The sequence below is a fragment of the Grus americana genome, chromosome 2 (assembly GCF_028858705.1).
Source record: "Grus americana isolate bGruAme1 chromosome 2, bGruAme1.mat, whole genome shotgun sequence".
NCBI lineage: Eukaryota > Metazoa > Chordata > Aves > Gruiformes > Gruidae > Grus > Grus americana.
Genome location: NC_072853.1, coordinates 157,263,169 through 157,287,821, shown reverse-complemented (window position 1 = coordinate 157,287,821; position 24,653 = coordinate 157,263,169). Strand labels below are relative to the sequence as shown.

General features: G+C 40.1%; 1 protein-coding gene across 1 annotated transcript in view; it reads right to left on the bottom strand.

The window, feature by feature from the left end:
• Positions 1-24,053, bottom strand: part of LARP4B (La ribonucleoprotein 4B) — a 56,503-nt gene extending 32,450 nt beyond the window's left edge. The window contains exons 1-2 of the mRNA XM_054815475.1: positions 23,620-24,053; positions 5,241-5,375 (exon numbers count right to left, since the gene is read on the bottom strand). Coding sequence (XP_054671450.1) covers positions 5,241-5,321 — 81 coding nt within the window. The 5' untranslated portion in view covers positions 5,322-5,375; positions 23,620-24,053. The remainder of the gene's footprint in view (positions 1-5,240; positions 5,376-23,619) is intronic.
• Between the last annotated feature and the right edge of the window lie 600 nt (positions 24,054-24,653).

Below are 24,653 nucleotides of genomic sequence, written 5' to 3'. Positions count from 1 at the left end.
CCAAGTCACTCCTCTCTTTAGCATTCCCTGGAACCAAGAACAGGGAAAGGGGAGGGAGTTACTTATAATAGGCTTTTTTTTTTTTTGAAGAAATGCCACAAGCAAACAATTGAACTGTTTTTAATGTTAGCATAAAGTCACAGGAATACTTGTGAAGTTTATAACAATTCAGAAAACTCCCTCACGAGGTAAACAGATAGCAAGATTTTCCCCTCTGATTTAACCATTACTAACTACGTGCTTTCTAGAGAGGAACTAAGTGCCTTTAAGAGACTGACCAGGGCAAAGTCCACTTTTCCAGTGCCTTAACAAGCACTTCTGCTATCAACTAATGGGAAGAAAATGGGTGAAGCAGTTCAGGCAAGCAGAAACTTCTTCCAGCTTTCCCATACCCTTTTCCTTATGTGCAAAGGCACATTTTGTACTTGTTCTTTTGGTTTTATCTAAGAGTTCCAGGTATAATTTCTATTTTTAAGCACGTATAGCAAACATTCATTATGTCACATTTCTCAATACTGTTTATTGTGGGATCACCATTAAAAAAAATCCCAACAACATACATTTAAGCAGAAAATGCCTCACTGTTGTTATGCTACATCACCTGAGGCTGGCTGTTTAACTTCCAAGACTCAGTAAGTCTTAAAAGCCTTCTGGCTAAGCTAAACATCACCACCTGACTTGAAAAGCACTTTAAAACTAACAATTTGTGCTTTGCCACTTCAGAGCCCAGCTCAGCAGGGAGTGGGTTTTGTTTATTTTGTTTTTTGCCCTTTATACATATATATTTTGGCTCTGGTATATTCTTCATCTACTCAATGCCTAAATAGGTTTTCCCTCTCCATGAAACAAAGCTGCTCTGAAGCTGCACTTTTGTAACTTGAACAATTTTTTTTAATAAGTATTTTAGTCCTATGTTCTGCACACACCTACGCAGAAGTCAACATGCTTATTAACAGGAATATACCTCCCCATTTACTTTCATTTCTACAGGTACCTACTCCTTGTCAAGGAGGAAGGGTTTATCCCGTATAGTCTTATAGACCTAAGTTTTAAAATACAGTCTAGCTTTAAAGTTACAGTAGCACACGTTAAAACAGTCTGACATCTTCTGACATCTGACTTTCTTTAATGAAGTCATGCAATCGTAACTAGTCCTGAAGAAACAATGATTATTCTGCATTCCCAGGCCATACCTGATGTCATGCCCACTGCCAGTTAAGGCAAAAAAGAAGAGCAGCATCAAACACCACAGCATCACTACTGCAGGTTTTTGGAAACAGCTGGCCAGATTGCTTAATTTTTCCTTCAATATATCAAGGTTAAATGGACTGTTAAGAGTTTAAATACACATTTTCACATTAAAGCAATTAACCATTAGCATTAGAAGACATCTACAGGTATAGAACTATTCAGCACTTTTCTTACGGTCTAAATCTACAATAATGTAACAGAGAGAACACTGAGCAGTACTGATCCTCCATGATGCTGATACAGTACGTGTTCAGTTTAAGGTCTAATCCTCCTATCTCTTGTTTAAAGCTATTCATGCTCTCTTGAATTATTAAATATCCACATGTTATACAAACTACTACTTAACTCTTAATTGGCACATACATATGTAATACTGTGTGTTGTCAAATGATCTGAGGATTATAGGCTATACTGAATTTTCACTAAACTGTTACACAGGGTCCTATACTAAAACTAGTAAATCTAATTTCCTCAGTCCCTTTTTATTCTAGGAGGCTTACTCTTGAATGGGTTGCAAAAGGATTTTTGAGCAACGTAACCTGGCAGCTCAAAGTCCAAGACATCCTTCTGTATTACTTCCTATGAAAAACATTTTGGGAAGTACAGTTAAGTCCCATCTCACATTTTCTGATGTGCTAGCTATTTTTCTTGTGCTTAGAACCAACAATACAATTGAACTTCTATTTACAGTACCTATAAGCATTGACAAGAACCAGCACACCACACTGGTTTGAATTCCCATTACAAGAAGCCCACGGCCACATCTGATAATTATTCAGCTAGAGAGAGAATGGGTGATGCTCCTATCAGACAATAAGTTTAAGCAGACCCCCTGGTAATATCCTCCACTGGCACACACTAACATTTGAGAACCTGTTGTCACTTGATGACAACAATCCCTTCTGAAGTAACTTCAAATTTCCAGATCAGGTCCTCAATTCAGCCAAAAAAAGAAAATTCTTTGGTCCTTGGAAAGCGCTCTGAGAGGCCACATATTCAAACGTGGGCATGGCAGGGGAAGAGTTTAGGATCAATGAGCAAGGAAAAAGACCATGTCTTTAGCATTAAAGGTTAATTAAACCCTGTCTGGCAGAGACAGGTCATATAAACTACTTCCACCACAGGATTTGAGTTTTGGCCTCTTCCCTCAGAGTGTAACCTGGAATTTCTAGCAGCAAAGTGTTACTGATGGAAAAGGAAACAGAAGTGAGTCAAAAGGAAATGAAACATTTCTTAAACACTGACTTTCCCGGGTCCAGTCTGGCAACGGCTTTCTCAGAAAGAGTAATTGTCAATCAGGATACAAAAAATCTAATGACAGATGTAACCCAAAGTGACAGCACTTGCCTCTAAGTTTAAAAAAGCTGGAAACACCAGCATATTTAACTTCCAAAGTTATCAAAGCTAAGAATTTGCTAGTATCCTCTAAATTATCTACTTCCAATTTCTAAGTGTAAGCTACTATTAACAAGAAATTTATATGGATCCTCAAGCTGCCAACTTCCTTCAATCAACTTGCATGTGAAACTACCGAAATTCTGGTGTTAAATACTACTAAAATCAGCCAAATACAAAAGGAGCTGGTTTTGGAAATGAACCATACTACACCTGTGATCAATCTACATTAGACATTAAATAGCATATAGTTTTATAGCTACTTCAAGGCAGAAGAAATTACTTTGGCTCCCTCCCTCACCATGAGGTTAAGCCTTTCAAAAATGTTAGTAAGCAGCTGACCTATCCAACAGTAGCATAAGCAACACTGGAAAGTGATTTCTGAAGGGTTCCATCACAACATCAAAACTTTTGTTTTAATTCAGTCACTATTGACTATCTATTCAACATTACTAACAGTAGAACATGTGTTTCGTTCCTGCCAAAGAAAAACTGATTAAAGTCATAATTAGGAAAAATTTATTGTAAATATTTAAACAAAAGATACTTAATATATTAACTTCAGAATTAAGACTAGCATACAGGGAGTTGTTTTTCCAGGATCTACAGAGGTTTATCAAAATTCCCAGTAGAAATTCTACAACTTTCTTCCTGAACTGCCACAAAAGCACTCAGACTAAGCATCACCAGATCCTAGTAGAACAGCATAGCCAAAATAGCTAGGGAATGCAATTCAGCAAATTTATTTTAAGTCTATAAAAACCAAAAAGACTCCTAGAAATCTCACTAGATACCATGGCAGTATGGCCCCATACCAAATACACACTGAAGTAGGGATGACTAGATATGAATGACCTTTATGCAGTCTAGCCCTCTGATCTCAAAATAATTAAGACACACAAGACAGCAGGTGAACCTGAAGCATGTACTTGCTAAATGCAATCAAGTCAGGACTTCAGAAGTTTCTCCTTCCTATTACATTTTTGTAAAGATGAAAATGTCCTCAGGATTTTAGTTCCTTCCTCCTGTACTCCATGAAGTTTTTCCTCAAACTATAGCATTGTTCCCAAAACTTGGAAATGAAGTCTTGAAGCACTGACAAATTAATATACTCATGCAAGCATGCTATTATGGAGGAGACCACCTTGAAAACACTTTTAACAGCATATATTGGCAATGAGTCTCATACAACAAAATGACCTTCTGATGCTGCGCATATAATACAGATATAACTAAAAAACTTAAGCTTCTACAGGTTTCATATTTGGAATAAAGTGTTCAAAGGAAAAGCTTCAATCTCAAAAGAATTAGTTATTTGAAATGCACCATTACAGCACCATAGTTACACTCCCAGACATCTAAATTGACATTAGCCTCCTCTACTAAGGAAAAGAGCAGATAGATTTTCTGAAATTGAAAGAAATGGCTGCTCTTTCTCCAAGTAAGTATGAAAGAACAGAAATTAAGATTTAGATCCAACATTACATGTAGTTTTATAAACATTCTAGTATGCCAAATTAAAAGAACTAGCATCAATGCGAAGACTAATCAAATCACCTTTAATACTAATGCACCTGTTGGAAGTGCACTGACAGTTCCAAGCTTCTGAAGCAAATCTGCAAGAGCCTCTTACTCAAGCTTACATACTGGTTTCTTGGAATTAATGCCCTGAGTACAGGGGTGGATAAAAATCACAAAAGCTCAACTTTCAAAAGCATGGCATAAAATTGGGTTCAACCTTTTCCTCTATTGTCAAATAAAAAAGCCCCACAAGTTTGCTTAGCAAAGAAAAGCACGAGCTTAAAGTGTTTTTCAAAATGCTCCTTAGTACTTGCTGCGAGGTAAGTTGAAGCAGCAAGCATCTGCTGCTTAGCATAGCACAGGCTAAGGGCCTAGCGGAATACACACTGAAACCAAACCCCCTTCAAGATATCCAAGAGGAAGCATTCCTCCCAATATACAGTTAACAATCAAAGATGAAAATATAACGTTGTGAGTAGACCTTACACAAATCAAGTATTTGATCATCTTGAAGACATATGTAGCTATCACTGCAACATATATAACACAGATGTATGATCTGCCAAAAGCATTCTATAAAGCAACTTACTGGATCCTGCACAGTAGCACGGAAGCAGCAGCACGTGCCATTTGGCAGAACTGACTGAGCAAAATTCCTATTATGGAATGCAATTTCCTATTTGTATTGGTTTGTACTTTTTTCAATTACAGATACATGCCAAGTGCATTTCCTGCATTTTCCTCACACGTTAATGTGTGAGCTAGAACCTAACTCAAGATTGGCAATACAATTCCTGCATAGCCTAAAAAGCCCTGTACCTTAAATAAGCACAAACTACGTAACTTGCAGTTTATTTAAATCCTGTGTAGGGCTGAAGAAAAGTTAAATTGAGCCTCCTAGTTGGTATGGAGAATTAGCCACCTTCAACAACTATTTTCTAGCATCTTATGTTGCAATGTTACCAGCCAACTGTCTTCTAAAATGCTTGGAGATACAATTTTGATTAAGACATAGTAAAAAACCTGTTTCATGCAACACTTATACCAGGGGAGTATGTAATTATAATACTTACTAGATGAGAACCGTCTTTAACTTCTTGTACTTGCTGCACCTGCGGTTCAGCCACAACTTTAGTGTCCTGATCAGAAGTCATGAGCTGTCTGCTTTTTGGCTGCTCAGAGAGAACTTTACTGGTCACCTTTGTAAGCTGTGGAAACAGGAAGACAAAAGATTCTGTAAGTGGTTGTTGAAATTCCTGAACTCGCAGCCATTCTAGACATGCCATCCCAATTCAGACCAAAGGTCCAAAGAACTTCCACACAACACAGCCAGGATTAAGCATTCAGGGAAAATGTTATGGCTGAAGGCAAGGATAAAGTGATCTTGCAGATACACTCAGCTCCCAGTTGCTGGCTGCCTTGGGAGAGCAAACACTCACCACAGCACTGGGCAGGGAAATTCCACTGGGAAAGTTTCACTTTATTCTCACCTTAATTATTCAGATTGGTTTTCAAACCATAACTTCATACTACCTGGTAGACTTACTTAACTTATTAAGAAGCATTTAGTCACAAACCAACCTTTGTCTTCTACAACTATTCTGACAGTCACTTTGCAAATTTTAAAGAGCATGTTACAGCAGTTCTGCTAGATTAGTAACGCTCAGCAAGCTGTTCTGCTCCATCATCCTAAAAATGTTATCTTATTTGGTTAGACAAGTAGAAAACTGAGTAGAGTTGAAAGTTTGACAGCAATATCACTTTGAAATTTGAGGCTATTATTTAATACTGTTACTTTAAAACACACCTGGTCTTTAAAAAAAGAGGAAAAGCTCATTTAAAGCATAAAGTCTCAGAAAGTAAATATTAAGATGTAAAATCAAAGTAATTTTTAAATTTCTTTTCTAAAAGGACTATGAGCAAGTTATAATATGCTTCTTGAGTTACTCATTCACTTGGAAATTCTAGTACTCCATCTGTAGCAATGTGTGAGAGAAATTTATTGCCCTTAAGTTGGTGACACCAAACTTCAGGGTAAGATTCTCTCCAATCTCCTTTAAAAAAAGTAAAGATTTGCAACACATGGAAGGTACCAGTATGATCAATTCTTTAGCAGCATAAGCTCCTTTTATGTTATCTTGACCCCAAAACGCTGGAGTTAAAAAGTATTTCTTTCAGTCCATGGGATTAAGGCCTTCCATGGAATCTCTTCCACACTGTATTTTGAAATGGACAAAAGCAAAAGCCTTTCATACAGCAGATTGAATACGTTCCAAAATTTTTAAATAAAACTATGACATTCACCTATGAACTGACTCAGGTGTCTGTATTATGGAATTATACAGCAGATACTTTGCACACACAGTTGAAGAAACAAATCCTGAGAGGATGAAATATTCAGCTTAGATGAACAGTTGCTTACAATACTAGCATGAAGTGATAAAGTCAGCATAAAAACATGTTTTTGAAAGAAACACATGCACCATGTCACTGTTATATTCCTGGAAAATTTTTTTCCCCCCCTAACACCCTGCCTCTCATCTTGGAATAGAAACTATTTGAGAGAAACGACATAGAAAAAACACACAAAAATAAATAAAAAATTATACTGCCCTTCACATACAGTGTTACACACACAAACATACTCAGAGTCTACATGGCAGAAAGTCTGGAATTCATTCCAGATGTTTGTATTTCATAAAATAACCAAAAATCATCCTCAGGATGAAAGCAATTTTTCAAAAGTAAGGATTAAATAGCTACACTCCGTGTTGCTCAAACCCATGCATGGGAAGCTGTATGCGCATTAACACTGCAGAAGGTGTCTAAGCTTCTTGGAGAATGCTTCTGTTAATATTCTTTAAAGAAATTTGTTTGTCTTTTAAAATTTTGGATTAATATTTTTCTTAAGAGCACAAGACTTTACACATCTCATGTTTGCTGTATATAATCTCCACTGCTCTTTTTACTAACCTTTAGCACGCACATTAGTCCAGATTCACAAGCTAAAGTCTATTTTACAGAAAGACAAATGTGTTTCAGTCAGCAATGATGTTATGTACTCAGCATTTTGATCCCCAAATCAATGCCGAGGTACTTCTTTGCATCCCTTTATGTCGCCTGCTTATCTCACATTCCCATTCCCTTCTAGGATCAGCCTGTCCCCAGTCACGCTGCAATCTCTTCCATCTTCTGGTATGTAGTGTTAGCACCAGTACTTTGTAAATCTATGGATTGTGGAAGGAAAACAGATCATGTGAGTCTAACAAACAAGACTAAAGTTCTACTACACATATGTCCTTTAAAGCATTTGCTGACTGGCCATCAAGCACAAAATATTCAGCTAAATCATTAATTTCAGATGAAGGTAGACAAGCTGTTAGCCAACTTGATAATACATGACTATAATGTGCATATTGCAACTTCAAATTTCTTGGGCAAGCCACCAGCAATCAGAGCAGCACATCATTCTACTGCTTTTCAGAAGTCCTTTAGATGAGATTACACAAGATGCTTATCAGAGGCTAGGTCTAGATTGAAGTGCTAGGTAACTTTGGATTACTCAAACTAACAATCATGTTCTCATTAGTTACACAGATTTGTTGTGATACACACCACAGTAAGTCCACTCACCTTCTGAACAAATTATTTTTAATATCTACAATGCCAAACCCCTGTATTCAATTTGTATTCTGATCATTAAGGATCTAAATGGCTCTCAACATAAGTGAGACACTATTATAATCTTTCAGAAGTCAGGTTGAATATCGTCTTTAAAGTCCCACACTTTTAACATTGACCAGCTATTGTCTTTCTGCAAATGGATAAGCCATACTGAAAGACCCTGAATGCAGGAGTTTCCTTTGCAGTTTTCTGCACTTAGTATGTCACACTGCTACAAGTCCCCAGGACATCAAGTGCCCTGCTGCAAAGTCCCATCTGTTGTGATGCTTCATAAACAACTTCATGTGCAGAGCTGTTCTGGAAAGTTAGTGCCATCAACTTTTCCAAAGCAGAGTTGCCACTTACCAGTCTCTTAAAGCATAAAACCTGTATGACAGCAGGCTTCCGTGACTATCATGTCAGATAATACAGTGTGGAAAGAGCAGTGTTACTTCAGGGAGACAAACAATAAAGACCACAAAATGTTTAAGGCTCTTCACAGGATGAGTTTTAGCATGTTCTTCATTAGTATTGATACATATCTTCATGCACTAGCTCATTTAGAAGAACCACAATCAATACCTGGTAGTGCTAGAAACTACAGATAAGGACTGATAGTTTAGAAGACAGTTTATCTTCTTCTGATGCTAGTTTAATAGTCAAATCAGCAAGTTAAATGTGGCATTTCAATACAACAATAAAAATTATCATCCCAGTGAAGAGTTAACTTGCTCACCACTTTAAAAGCTACACTGACTTGCTGATTGGTAAGCTGTATCTTTGCATAAATACATGCTGCTGCAATAAGTAGGAGACATTCAAGACAAAAATGCAAGTTGGCAGACCTGTTTGGGATAGACACAGCAATACCTACGGCAGAACATTGAGCTGTCAGAAGTAGATTGCAATTTTTCTTCATTCACATTATTAAAAAACAAGAAAAGCCTTCAGAGGCACGCAATCTCTTAAATAAACTTTTAAATAATATTTCTAGCCTATAGCAAGCAGATTCACAAAAAAATCCATGTCTTCCACTAATTATGTCTAGTCACATAACCTACAAAATGGCCTGCATTTATGAGTCGGTTCAGAAGTACAGAATTGTAAATTTGTAATATTATATATAACTTCAATTTTGTAAATGCATATAGTAAATTTTTATTTTTTCTTCTCACTTGCCATTCAGTCAGAGTAATTAGTTATGTTCAACAACTTCAAATGTATTGTGTCAAGAACAAAGTTATTTTAGACATGCAAATACTTATTTCTAGAACTACTTAATCCAAGAGAAACTGCATGGATTTTACTGAAGCTTATCAAAAGCAGTTCAAACTTGATTTGTAAGTAGGCAAGACACTTATAGGTAAAAACATATTTCTTTAGAAACCACACAACATTCAATCATGAAGTCTTTACTGTCCCCAAAACTATAACACACTGCTCAGTCTGCTAAATTAGTAATTGCAACAGGATGGGGAAGAGCACCTTAATGCAGTTCTCATTACAACAAGGATGATGCGGGCAGTAACTCTTTACTCCTACTTGTACAAATCTGTCCCTACGGGCACTTGGTGAGCAGTGGTTAATCTGAGGAGTTTCAAGAATTTTCTCAGGATGGACTGAGACCACCTAGCCGAACAACACAGGTAGCACATGTTTCAGCCTACTGGCTTCCTTCTGCAACATCCCCAACCACATTCACAAATAAAAAGGTTTTGGTTGTTGTTTTGTGGAGGTTTTGTTTTGTTAAAGTTGACTACATGGTTCTTTACTAGCAAGTATTTTCAAATGCATCTTAAGAGAATTCCATCATTTCAGAAGATACCAGATACAAACCAGCAGTGGTCCACAGTATGACTACACAAGTAAGTGTCTGGGTGCCAAGCCAAGTTGAGCTGGGATCGCTCTCATCCAAAGGCCACACGTGTGCGTTATTGCAGTGCCAACATCAGGCTAACCTTTACACTGCATTTTAGTTCAGGTTTAGGTGTCTTATAGTACTGGCAGAGTTAATGTTCAACTGTCTGAAGATATTTATATACACACTGCATCCACATACACCACAACCTTGCAAACAGCTCCAAAGAGACATTACTCAATTGTTATACAGCCAATGAAAACCACCACTGCCCCCCGCCAACCCCCCTCAAGTGTATCCCCCAATCCTCCCACCTCTCCTTTCATTAGAAGTAGTCTCTAATTTTTCTAATTCATATTCAAAGTGTGCTTTTATGCAGTCTGTTTTGCTGTCTAGAGTTACAAGAGTATGAGTAGCAGCATGCTGTTCTCTCAATCAAATCAGTCAGATAGATCTGTTATTTAAAAACACACAAAACCCCAAACAGTGCTCTAGGGCTGAGATCTTGCCTGCCAAATTTCAGCCCAGAGTAATCAGCCCTTAAAAAGAGATTTACAAATGCAAGTGCTGACAACTAACTTTCACACTGCAAACAGCAACACCATAAAACAAAAAAGCTCACTAGAATAAAAGATCTTTTCATTGCTCATCCAGCAAGCATAAACAAAAATAGATTTGAGTTTGGCTTTGTGCAGAACTCTTCCTCCCAAACATTTTAGAAACTTTAAACACAGATTAAGATAAATTTTTCACAAGGCTAATACTGAAATACACTTCCAGTAACATGAGAAAGCCTAAAATGTTTTCAATACAGAGGTGCACTGCTTAACTGAAGCCTCATAACAAACTTCCAGTTGCAGGCCAGAAACTCTTTCTACTGTCAGAGGTAACATACTTTCTCACCATCTTTCACACCCTCACGTATCCACGAGGATCACGACACCACAGCAAAAGCAGAGCTACCACTGACTTCAGCTTTGAAAAGAGCTTTAGCACCTGCTGAATACATCACATAGTTGATACGATAAATAACAGATGCCTCTTCTAGAAGTATGCTATTAATTTAATACATTAACTCCTGTTTAAACTAAGTTTACCTTTATTACTTTCACAAGTGTTTTGAACACCCAACGTGTATGTAATATGCCAAGTTAATCATGTTCTCAGCCCAGGTAAAGCAGCAGCTAACTCAGATACAGGATAGCTAAGCTTATAGAGCATCATCAAGAAAAACCGACAAATCCTAATCCTGAAAGGCCGCAAGTTTCCCTCCGCCTTAGCATTATGAGCAGTGATATAAACCAGAGCTTGCAATTTTAATAAGATGGCTGTTTTAGAAGACTTTTAGAGAGATTTCAGCTGTTAATGTAACAGTTGAACCATCGTCTTGCTGCATGGGACACATTACCATTCTGTAGATGAATAACCCTACAAAGCTGTACCATTCTGATGCTGAAAGCCTGTGACAGAACTCAGGGGTTTCCCTCTTTCCTTTCAAAATATGAAATCATTCTCTGTATTGAGCAGATGTGACAAGCCAGCTATCATTCAGAGGAGGGCATTATTTAAGAGAAAATATACTGTGAGGTGGTTACATTACCACTAGTGGACAAAATAGCTGCGATCGAAAAAATCCAACCACCCCAAAAAGCACATTTGTCAGTGGCAATCTCTGCAATCATCATTGTGCTTATGTCAGTTGTAAACTCTGTATTACACAACAGTGATTAAAAAGCTGACATGACAAATATTTAGTCACAGCATGTGTCTACAGAAGTTAAATATTGAATACACTACTATTTTAAAAATCACAGGGCACTGAATTTGTTTAACTGCTGAGTAGCTAAACAGTTGGGGGAAAAGTTGAAAGTTTCACCCATGGAGCTTTGTGTGACCCAGACATTTATCAAAGCCTGGCAGATGAAGGTTTCAAAATGTACATGCATCCAGTGTACGTGCCAGCATGGTGGCTGAAAATTTATATTAAAAAAAACTGAAAAAAGTAGCATCTGATTCGTTTCAGTTTTCCTTCCTGCCAAGAAAATTGCTTATGTCAGGACACCCCCAGAACACAACAACTTTTTGGTTCTTGAAGAAGCCCATGGGCACAAGCACAGGGGATGAATCTGCAACAAGACACATGGCAGGTGCAAGGCATCTTAAAAACCACACAGCAACCAGGTGTTAGCAAAAGCACACTGTCAGAAGACCACCTAAACCTTAATGCTGTATGATTTTAAAATTTTGTTTAGAAAACACCAGCTCAAATGCTTTAGAGTTGCTGCTGTATCTACTTCACAAGTTTTCTTTAAAAACCGTCTGTTCTTAATAAGGTTGATTGCCTCCAAAACTGTTCTGCACTTCTATTAATTCTCTTCAAATGTAGTCTCTCAAGATGGTTTCAAAAGAAACAGTAAACCTTGCTATTTAAAGGGAACACTACATTTCCTTATTTAAGGATCTATGAAACATTTCTGCACTAGGCTTCACAAGCCATTTACAACTCCATCATTTATTTACTGAGCTTTCTAACGTAAACCTGCGCAATGGAACTGCACACCAGAACCCATTACTCTGCAGGTCTAGAAATTCAGTACACATGGTAACTAGTTGTCCCAGAGATACCAAGCAATAAGTTACTAAACAAAGGTGATAAAATACCAAAGAAACCTGATAGTAATAAACGATAAGTACTCCATACAGAGGTATACGAAAAACTCTTTCAGTCAAGAGTAAGAAAAATGGGAAAGGTGTAAAGTTACAGCCCTATTCACTCACCTAATCTCAAACAGGAAGAAAGATCTTGATAGTACATAGAAGATAAGAGGATGACCCCTACCAACAAATAATCCTGATTATCTTTATGGCTAGCCTTTTGTCCATTTTATTTAAATATTTATGCTTAAGTGAGTTTTAGACACAGGTACTATCTGATGCACACTCAAACCTCACTCAAGAAATGGACTAATACGCCTCTGGATCACATCCTCCTCAGTAGTGCAATGCACCAGATGTTTAACAGTATATAATAAAAAAATCTTACCATTCAAGAACACTAAAAGTGCCTGACAAGAAAAGAACAACCCATTGGGAAGAAATTTTTGTGCCTGCTAAGAGTATCACATGCCTTGAAGACAAGTGTGATTGTGTCATGAGCAGTTTTCATTTTGCTTATGGCTTGTTCTCAGTTCTCAAGTCTGAAGCAGCACCCTCTCGACTGCAGGCTGAAGCATATAACACAACATTAAGAAACCCAACTCATTAATTAAAGGGGTTGCTTCACGTAGCACATTCAAAGCCACAAGTTTGTTTTCCTCACTGTAAGTGGACCAACAGCACACACCCTGCAGGTTATCCATAAAGATACATATTTAATTTCTATTATAACTATCATGTCAGATATTTTTTATCAGATTATGATTTCAAAAAGTACCAAACTTAATTAAAATGATCGCTTCACTCTCCCATCTGTGGATTATCTGAGCAAAGCTGAAGTTATTAGCACCTCAGCCAAACCATTACAATTCTGAAATGAAAGGTAAGATATTATCTTGATAGAAAGCATCTATGATCATAATTCTCTGCAACCCCATCCTCTCTTGAAAAGTTGTTTTCTCTAGTTGAATGTAGAATCCCAAATTCTACATTCATTACCAAGGCCTACAAAAAGACAGAAAATATCTCACACTGGAAGAGAAAGGACTTGCTCAGAAAAGAAATTGAGAACTTGCCACTCAAGCACATTAGGCAAGTACCTCAAAGTATGATGATTTTCCACTAAAATACTCCATCACTTGCCCTCAGTTCGGTTCATGAGCATTTGACCTCCTCCCTACCTTCCAGGCCTGGTGCTGCTCTTTATTTTTCCAGGACAGAAAACACACATCACCAGCAAGAACAGAATTGCAATAAATTTGAACAATCTCTCTTTTCTACAGTTAAACAGAACTACACAGCAGTTGCTTGCACGCACACTTTACTTATGGGACCACCAGAAAAGTAGCAGAGGAGAGAGGACCCAAGTTGAACAAGGGATGCCATTAATCCTTCCTGTTCTGCAGAAAACCAGCAGCAGAGCGCTGCAAACCAAGTACTGCAGTTCTGAGTGAAACTCTGCTGTTGCTGCCATTACTCTTGTCTACAGAGCATCACAGGGAGTTCCTACTACAAGAGAAAGAAAAAATAAATAAAAAAAAGAAATAAAATAAGACAGTAACATACTTGTAGGGTTTTCACAAGAGAAATCCCAGCAGAATGCCTATACTGAATTAAAAAGAACAGGTCAATGCAAACCACTGCTCTTTTGCATTGAAAAACCCAGAAAATCAATTAAGCCTGAACACAGAGCAAGAGTGCTTCAAAGTACCTACAGAAGGACAAGCTTGGAGTTCCAGACCCCACACAGCATTTCACATCTGCCTCCACTTCCAAGCTGCATAACAGAATACATTTGCTAAATGAGTCTAACCATAGAGGAAGACTAACTTTTCACATAGTCCTCTAAAAACAACCAGCCTAAATAATGGCCAAATATAAAAAAATCCCAAATTTATGCCTAACATGGGTTAACAAACTGTAGAATGTGATGGAAGCTCCCTCCTTCTGCAAGATTTTTTAAAATTAATATATTTAAAAAACTGATGAGGTTTTCATCAGACCACAGGCATCATATTATACCAACCCACTGCTGACAAATTTCTGGTAATGCTCCCATCCACCTGCAGTTACCTGTTATGCTTGACTAAGCTACAGGGGCAACAGTCTGTGCTTGCACAGTGTCCAGTGCAGTGCAATTCTGGTCTGCAAAAACAAACCACAACTGAGGTAATGCACATAAATGTTGGTATTTTTACTGCTAAAATTGTTTACATACTACACAAATACTAACTCTAGGCACTTTGGTGTGATCTTTGATAGGCTAATTGCATTTTTCTCTGAAAGTCAAAGCTTCTCAGCTTCAGATATCTTTATGCCCACAAATTAGCTGTGAGGCTATTCCAGGCTTTTAGTGTAATACCGGTAATGTCAAATACTGTTCACTGATGCAGAAATTAATTTTTTCCCTTAATGCAAACATTAGGAAAGTATCACAAAAATCTGTTTCTGAAGTTTCACACCATCAAATGCAAAAACCTCATCTAATTCATCAACCACGTTGCTTGTCTGCACTGAAGTCACATGAGTTAACAATTGCACAACACCTTTGTACACACAGAAAGCAGAAGACTAAGACACAATTGACTAGAAGCAGTAAATTGAATTGGAAAGAAAATTAAATCTTGCCCTGGAGTGATTAGGGCAGGAGCTGATACCTATTAGTAATAATTGGCTATGGATTTCACAAAACATTGTTCATTTCTGTACTATTTTTAACTAGGCATCTTCAGAACACTAGATGGTAACTTAAACTTTGAAAATAAGGGAAAGTTTTCAAAAACTTCCACATATCTTCAGCCTATATTACTCCTTCCCATAGCCAACCAACATACCACATGAAGAGGTGAACATGGTTATCAGAAAAAGCCACATGGAAGACTTCTCAGATATTTCTTCCTATAAACTGTAGTTCTTCATTTTGACACAAATCTTACTTCCAGCAGGTGAGTTTCCTTTGGCACTCTGGATACTAAGTCTGTCTCATTCTGTCATATCTTCTCTGAACTCAGGCACACATGAGCAATTACCATGCAAGGATAGTATCTTGCATAATAATGTATTTTCCTTGTTTCCCTTCCCTCCTCACATAGCTGGCTTGCTCTCACTTAACCACAGAGTTTTTTGGGGTTTGCTTTTCTTTAATGCCTCAGACTTCCCTTCAATAGATAATTTAATCTTCCTATTCCACTGCTGAGGGAAGCAACAATTAAGTATACTGAGAGCTCACACAGAGCAGTAAAGTTTACAGAAACTGTTGCACTTCCATCATGAGAGGCAGTTTTCATTCTAAGAATGAAACTGATTCCTGACTTGAAGTGAAAACTAGAAGAGATACTGAACTTTGCTGGCTAACAGACTTGCCAGCATCTCAGCATGCCAGTCTTGCAGTAAGTGGACCTGTCATTTTATAAATTATGTTTATTTCACAAAACTGCAAGTGCTACCATATTTTACTAGCTGCTTCAATTTTTTAAATCTAAGATGCACCAATCGATGGTCTACTTGGCCTTTCCTAATTCTTCAAAGAAATACTAAGTCTTAAAAAAATAAAACACATGACAAAGTACCAGCAGCTTTAGCTCTTAGAGGGAAGAAGTTAAATGTCGTGCATGAAGAGTGTCAGTTTAGCAATGCTGGGAACAACGAACTTCCTTGTTTCAATTACTGAATGTTCTTCCTCCTGATTTACCAATATGATCTTTAAGTTTTCCGCATACTTCACTACACCGCTAACCAGAAAGTGGCCAATGCACACTGACCACGCTGCCTGCGACTCTAGGCAGTGCGGTTTGCAAAGGTAAAGGAAATAACTAACCCAGCTCTGCTGCGCAGGATTTTACAGACAGCACCTTCTTCAGAAAAATTCAGAACTTGGCAGAAGAGGATGCAGTATTGTATGATGAAAGAGAAGACTAAAGACATCACTTGAAGCTATAAGGTTAATATTTAGGGCAGTTCCAAGGGTGAGGCTAGAAGTCTGACATTCTTTAACCGGTCTTAATAGGCTTATCTTAGAATATTGCTATTATTTGGATTCCATGTTTCAAGTCTGCAATCAGTGCTGTGCTTAAGCAAGAGGTCAGAAATTGCAGTAGAAGCTTCTAGGACACTTAATATTTTTAGTGCTTTGAATTATTCCTTAAGAGACACACATAACTTCAAAGACAATTTGCTAAGTCTTTGTTATCACATTCTCGGGCCACATAATAAATGCCTAATTCAGGGAAGCAGAAATCTTACACCAAGGATCTCACATTCAAATGCATGCAGAACTAAAATTCTGGAAAAGATTTGATGCAGACTGATGGGACTGCAGCTGTTACAGTGCTCCTAGAATACATCTTCAATCAAAACAGGTCTGAGAAAAGCAAGAGAGAAAAGAGTCTACACTTATGTGAAGTCCAGGTGAGAGGCATATACAGAACCAAATAAGATGTTGATAATTACAGCAATAAATGAAAAGGTACAATGACAATTTATCTTCCAACACAAACGTATACAATAATCCTTGACTATGCAAAGACTATTTTAACAAACAGTTGTTCTGCAAAACAAACAGCCTAGGACGAACTCCCCTCAGGCTTTGGGGTTTGGGTTTTTTGGATAACTTGAAAGGCATTCATTTACCTAAAATATGTTAGTATAAGTTTTGAAACATGTTCAGGACCAAATCTGAAGTGAAATTAAACTACTTACAGAAGAAGCACCATTTAACTTTAAGGTTTTGTAATAAGAAAAGGAAGCTAATGTTTTTGCCAATGATTATTTCATTAACCTCTTTGCCAAAGACAGAATTTAACCCAAATAATCCCGTCATTTTAGTATTACTTCCTCTTTTGAAAAAGCCACCATCCTCCATTACAAGCTTCACTGAAATCAGAAGCGACTCTTGCTTACTTTTAAAACACTGTATGAAAGCCTATTGCCTACTAGGTGCACATTTGTTCCCAGTTAGAGCACCCCACCTTTTTAAGAGTATCACTGTAATCAAAACTACTGGTAATTCAGGTTTTGACTCACTGTTAAAGGATGGAGTGTTCCAATATTTGAGCTTGGATTTAAGGACAATAATTCTTCCTTGCAAATCAAAATAACTGGACATAGTCCCTCCTAAAAATTCCACTGATTCCTTGAATCCAGACAGTTAAAATACACAACATTAAACCCCAGAAAATTATAATCATAACAAAATAGATAAGCTTAAGCTGCAACAATAAAATAAAAAGGATCCTCCTCCCTTCTTTATAATACAAATCTTTTAGACATCTATTATAAAGAATTGGACAACAAGCTTTAAGCACGAACAGGGACACAAACCCAAGATCTTGGACATGTGCCAACGCAGGCAGTATTTTGCCCAAATTGTTTGCCTTGCTGCTTTAAACAGCAACATGTTGACCATTTTCTATCCCTATCTGTCAGGCAGCAACAACATTGAATGGGAATGAAGCTCTGAGATAAGATTGCAACTTCTGCACATATAGGTAGCTGTTTCATAAGCTTTGGTCCTCAGCGCTTAAAGTAACCGTGCCCCGATGCATTCTTCAAGTTAGCTCTGTTTTTCTAATTCCTATAAGAAGAATCAGAAACGAGTAGGATACATCAAAATGTTTGAGCATACACCTTCAGCACCAGGGCATGAAAAAGCAAGCCACTTTGGACATTGGCCTGTTGATTCATCAGTTCCTTGTTTGAACAACAGTCAGAATTAGACTCTGTTGTGGGGCAACCTGCAACAGCATCACAACCTGTAAAAATATGCTTATGGATACCAACACCGATGGAAAATAAAACCATAAAGCTGCCAAGAGACTTCACCATAAAGCTTCTCAAGCATTTCATTAAGTTTCTGACAAGTGAGATTCCTCAACATAAATACTATTTAACTAATATTTTGTTTCTCAAGATTCCCTGTCAGATCCCTGGCATCCTATGATTATAAAATACTTGAAAATAGATTGCAGAACATTAGGTCTGCTGAGAAACACTTTAATAGAATAACAGAAATCTACAATTTTTTGAAGTAAATTTGTAACTCCATTACCAAACCAGATGGAAGTCTGCCTTATGAAAACCATCAATAAAGTATTAACATTCATCATTGTTGCTTATTTCCAGAAGCTAGCAGGGAAGGGCCAGTATGAAGTTGAGGGAGAATTAACCTAAGCAAAAGGAAAATACTGTTCTGATAATTGTGGAAGAAAACACAGGGAATCTAAAAGCAAAATTAAGCCATACAGTAGTTAAGACTTGCAAAAAGCCCAGCACAAGCTTTAGATAAAATAATCATACGTTCTACAACTACACTCAAAACTCAGTATACTCCTGAAAAAGTCCCATGTGAACTACTGAGGTCATCTGAAGGTGTAATTTCCCAAATCTTTGTATCACCGGTGCTTGCTATTTTCAATAGTGAAAGCGATACAGGCATTGTAGGAAAGAGTCCCTAACAGATAAAGCAATTCTGAGTCCAATTCATCATAAGCTACCATGCCAGATAGATGTCTATACATATTTATAGGCATCTATGTTTCTATCTATCTAGATGTGCAACAGTCCAGAACTAAGAGCTGTGTATAGCTACTACTACCTTAAATACATGTACATGGAACTCGAGATATCTCTGAACTCTAGGTGGCCATAAAGGTAATCCAGAATAAACCTTTACTGTAGGATATACTCTCGGGGACACCAGCTCCTTACATGCCAACAGCCTTATGCGAATAACAACAGAGCTGCTGGAAGTGCAGAGGCGGCAATCCATTCAGCTTATGAACGAATGATTCCTTTTGTATTACATCATTCAACTACCTATTAAGGAGCTGGACTGACAGGATCCAGAATATGCATAGCCCAGCCCTCCGTGGTAAATGAGCGTTAGAAAAGATTAAGGCTCAAAGAAATTGGTGATTCATCAGGGCGTCAAAACAGCGTTTCCCCAATTCCCTGCAATGTTCTAGGCCAAGTAGCTAGCCACATATTAGTAACCCCTGTCAGACTTCCAATTTTGGAGTTAATTGCTGTTCCTGAAACACATAGCCAGACACAAAATACCTGCAGCAGCACACATCACAGAACGAACACTACCATGGCTATCCTAATCACACAATTATGCTGTATTACAGTCACGCCTAATTTAAGTACTCCAAAGTAGCTCTGTTGTCTGCAGGTATTACTCTGTAGCACCTGCTTCCTAATAGGAGGGAGGATACTCCTCTTTAGAAAGAGTACATATCAGCAACACACACAGAAACACAAATGTGAAAGACCAATGAAAAAACAGATTATAAATCCTTGGCTTCATCACATCACTAAAACTTATGAAATATCAGCTATGAACCAATTAATAGAATGTTTCTCTTGCACTACTTTGTGAAACTTGGCTAGGTTAATTTAAATGAATGGGTAGTACAGAAATCAACTTCTACTCTCTTGTTTCTAACAAGTTCCTCAAACTGACTTGTTTTAGATAAATTTTTATCATGAGCCAGTTGAAGACAGCATATCCTTAAAGGGAAAGAAACAGATTGTTGGAATAGCAATGGGACTTCTTCAATTATCCAGTATTTACAGCACCAAATTGTTTTTATTGGCCAGGTGAAATATCATCAAGCTTTACATTCAGAGAAAGTGATCAGAAGTATTCTATTTTCTTGTTTGACTGTTATGACACACTAGCTTGCCCTGAATTTCACACAGAGGAGTTAATACATAGGAAAAGAAAAGAGAACTTCCCCAAAGCATTAACTTACAACTGTATTTACAACGTTTTCAACCGGTACCTTCGATAAAGCATCTTACCAGTTCAGGGGGAATGGGGGTGTGTGCATGTGTGTTTTCGCTTTTTTGAGGTATCACATAAAACTAGCATTATTTCAAAGTTTAAGTTTTATATCACTTTCCCTTGCCTAATTTAATGACTGGCTTATCTGGTAAAATCCACCTGTCTAGATCTTGTTTTATATGGACAAAAATGATAGTATTAGATTCAGCATGCATATGCCTTGCTTTGGGAACAACACGATTTAAATATCTTTCTGGGGCCTTCACTACAAGAGTAGCTTTTACTCATCTTCTACACAGCTCTCCACATACTATTGCCTCTTACAAAACTGCAGGGGGAGGAGTTAGTTTTCTTCCTTACAACGTCCTATTTTGTAACATCCTTCCTTTCCTACTCATACCTGTGTGCCTATTCTGAATGCAAATACAAGAGACTGGCAATACTCATGTTAGTTTAATATCACTGATTACAAACAGGAATAAATGCAGCCAAAGACTATTTTCAACAGTTATTTCTAAGAGTTGCACCAACTTGTCATCTAAAAATGTCACTTTGCTAGTAAATGCTTAAAGGAACAAAACACTACATAAACCACATTTTTTACAATGTCTTACATCATACAACAGTTACATGTGCATGTACACACACAAAAAAATCACAATCCCAAAGCTTGATGTTCCACAGAGTTGAAACTGTGTTTCTTTGCTTTCTTCATCTGGTCTCTTTTGCCTTTTTCTCTGTGCCAGCGATAGCCTTCTCGACACCACAGTTGTTAGCTACCTCTACAGCCACCTTTGCACATTCCTTCACAGAACATCTCCAAGACAAGAATGCTCTTCAAGAAGATTGATAAGGCCACTGCCCTTGAGAAAACCTGCTCCTTCCAAGACCAGCACAAGAAAACATAAGTCAAGCCCTCTACATGCTTATTTGTGTACCTTACCTGTTAATTTACAAGAATGTGAATATACAGGCACCATGGAATTAAACATTAATAGCGCTGAAGGGCCAAAAAGCCACCTAGTTTAAAAAAATTAAACTGATGAAACATATCTACACCTAATTATTTTGTTCTTTATAACTCCTTTCTTGCTACCTTTCAGCTGTCACTTTAGATTTGTCATGCACTATGGACAGAAACATGCCTTTTCCATGTCTAGCATATGCATTTTTGTGAGGTAATCTAATAAATATTTAACAAAGAGTTTATATTACCATGCCAATTAAGCTCACAACTGATTTAAAGCCAAAGCCACTGCCAGATATGAGACTTAAGAGACACAGCAATGATCTCCACAGAAAATGTAGATTAGACAAACCTGACTGCATTTATTTTGCATTTCAGTAAAATAAACCAAGTAGTTAATTTCACTCTGATCAAGTAAAACAGAGCCAGAAATTGCCCATGTGGTTACTGCATGTCTCAAAGAAACAAAAAACCTAAAAATCCCAAAGCCTCCACGACTCCAATTCCAGATCTTCCATCTTGCACTGTACTGAAGCAGATTTAAGTTCCAGCCACATATCTAAACAATATATATAGGCAAATACTAGTCATTCATACCTTTCCATGTGTATATTTGCATTAGAGCAAGCCATAAAAGCAACCAAGGCAGAATGCACTTGCACTGACACCTTTATTCCCTTAAGGCATTTGTGTGTAAACACTTGGAAAAACAGAAAGAATTAAAAGGGAAACAATTCAATCTAACCCAGAGCGTTGTGTGCACTTAAGGACCCAATTATATTTCAAGAAAATATGCAATCACTTGTTTAGGATGATCTAAGAGGTCAAATGTTTTCTATTAATTCATTCATGCAAATCTTTTATTTCAGTTTCAATAAGGATTTTTTTTTTTCCAAAATGTGAAACTAATTAAACATAAGAGTAAGTTTGGCTTCCATATAAAGAGTACACACACATAAATGACAACACACCTAGAAGAATAAAATTTCCTATAGACATTACATATAAAATACAGTTTTCTGTATGTGCTTTATCAGGCCTCACCCCAGTTTTCTCCTCCCTTTCACTTCCCACAGAAAATAATAAAAAATTAGAAAATATCAATGTTGTTCTAATAGCTAGAGTGATTAAGCTGATTAGCTTCATATCTCAAGAATTAAGTTGAAGAAATGCTTACAAGTCAGCAGGAAACAAGTGAAAGTTCAACTGATAAAAGCAGTTACCAGATCAGAATCAAAACCCTAGAGTTGTGAAATCCCAGCAAGTTTAAAAAAAGAACACAACATGCTTTGACCTTTGAAAACTTATTCAATCCTTAAAAACCAGATAAGTTTGACATGAAACGTAAACCACATGAAAGAATAAGGCCTTTCAATAAAGGCAGTACTTAAGAAAGACTCCTACTCCAATTTTACTAAGGATTCTGACGAAGGCCAACAAAACTAGGCCAAAGACAAGACGCAGGATCGGAAGCCAGAATTCCCATGGTTTTACCCCAACTGTGACTCAAGTTTAAACAGTGGTTTTGAAACCAGCCCTCTCTCTGTGGCCAAAGGCAAGTCTTAACCACTTTGCCTCAATTCCCTTACCTGCAGAATAAAAATAGTTACACTTATCTGCCGCACAGGAATCTTGTACAACATTGTTTGGCAAGCACACATCTGTTTAAACTGTGGACAAAGCTACATAGTAATTTTGAGCATCTGCACAAACTGAAACCGAGAGTGAAAACAAGTCCACTGAAGGAGCCAGCAAAGGCCCAACGACAACAAAATCCTAGGGGCAAAACACCGTTTGCATGGTGGCTGCTTTTGCAAGCAGCACTCTGTAACCTGCGAGCAGGCAGGGTAACCTGGCCCGCTAGCTCCTGCGGAACCAAGTCACCTACTCAGGACACAGCTCCCAGGAAGAGTCAGCGCTGCCCTGCGCCTGCCTGGAGCCACAGGCGAGGGGCTGGTACGGCCCGCGCCTGCCGCTTGCTCCAGCCGTGCTCTTCGAGGGAGGGTCGCAGGTCCCCACCCGCCCCGGGTGGGCAGCCGGGAAGCGCTCTGAAGCCGGTGCCTCAGGCGTGCCCGCACACCACTCGCCCCTTCCCCGCGGTCCGCAAAGGCGCTCGCACCCGCCACCCATGGGGAGATCTTCGGCAACGCCAAAGCGGCACGGGGGGCAAAGCTCACTCGGCCGCTGCCTGGTCACCGCTCGGGGCCGGGGCAGCGAGCGCTGCTCGGTGAGGCCGCAGTGCGGGAGCGGCCCCGGCGGCCCAGCCCGGCGACTCGCCCTACCCCCCGCCACCATCAAGGCCCCGAGCCGGGATCCCTCCTCCTCCCTCGCACCGGGGAGGCGGCTGGAGCCGCCATCTTCCCACCCGAGGCGGTTCCCGGGGGAGAGGGGCGGAACGGCGGGGTACCTCTCCCCCTCCAGCTCCACCATTACCCCTCACACCGGGAGACGGGGGGGAGGAAGCGGCCCAAGCGGCCCCTGCCACCGGGAGGGCGCGGGCCCCGGGAGGCCCCTCGCACTCACCTGTCACCAGCAGCCGCCGCCGCCCTCGGGCCGGGCCTCGACGGGGAGAAGGCGAGCGGGCACGGGGCGGGGGGGGGGTGTCTCCGCTGGCGCCGGGGCCTCTCACTCCTGCCGGGCTTTCCGCTAGCGCCGGGGCCTCTCGCTGCGCCGCCGCCGCCGGGGCCTCGCCGCCGCCGGATGCCAGGAGGAGGAGAGCGGAGAGCGGGGCGGGGGCCGGGAGGAGGAGCAGGCGGCGGCAGCAGAGCGGGGAGAGGGGGGGGGCGCGGAGGAGGAGGAGGCGGCGGCGGCTCCGGGGCCCGAAACGTCTCCGAGCCGAGACTCAACCACCCGCTCGCATGAGAGACCCGCTTCCGGCTCCCGGCGGAAGTCCCTCCTCCGCCGGCGGAAGGGATTGGCCGGCGGCGCCGCGCAGAGCGGCGCGCTCGGCCGGCACCAGTGCCCAGGGATTGGCGGAGGGGGGCTCGCGCGCGGCGTGACGCGCAGCAACACGTGATGCGCCTGACGTCACCGCTCTGAATGAGCGCGCGGAGGCGGGCCGACGCTGCCTGCCCCCCCGAGGCGTTTTATCCCCTCGCACTTGCCGTAGCCCCGCCGGCGGGGCGGGGCGGGGCGGGGCGGGGCGGGGCCGTGCCGTGCCGTGCCGTGCCGTGCCGTGCCGTGCCGTGCCGTGCCGTGCCCTCGGCCCGGGCCTTCGCCGGCGGCACCTCCCGGTACTCCAGCGGCCGGGTTCCACTAGGCCGCCCGGCATTCGGCCGCGAGGTCGCGTCGATCGCTTCCCCGGTAACGGGGAAGTGGTGGGACCGTCTAGGAGTCCTGACGCACCTTCACCGCGGCGTTCAGGCGCTGGGGCAGGGTTTCCCCTTCAAACGGAAGGGACAGCACTGCCCGAGCAGCCTGTCCTCGGGGCCGCCGCGGCCGGGTCCGGCGGGTGCCGCCTCAGTGCCCGCCCGTAGCGGGGGCTGACGGCTGGGCGCCCGTTCGGGGCTCTGCCTTGCCTCAGGGCGCGTTGTCGCCTTCTGAAGCGCTGTCCCAAG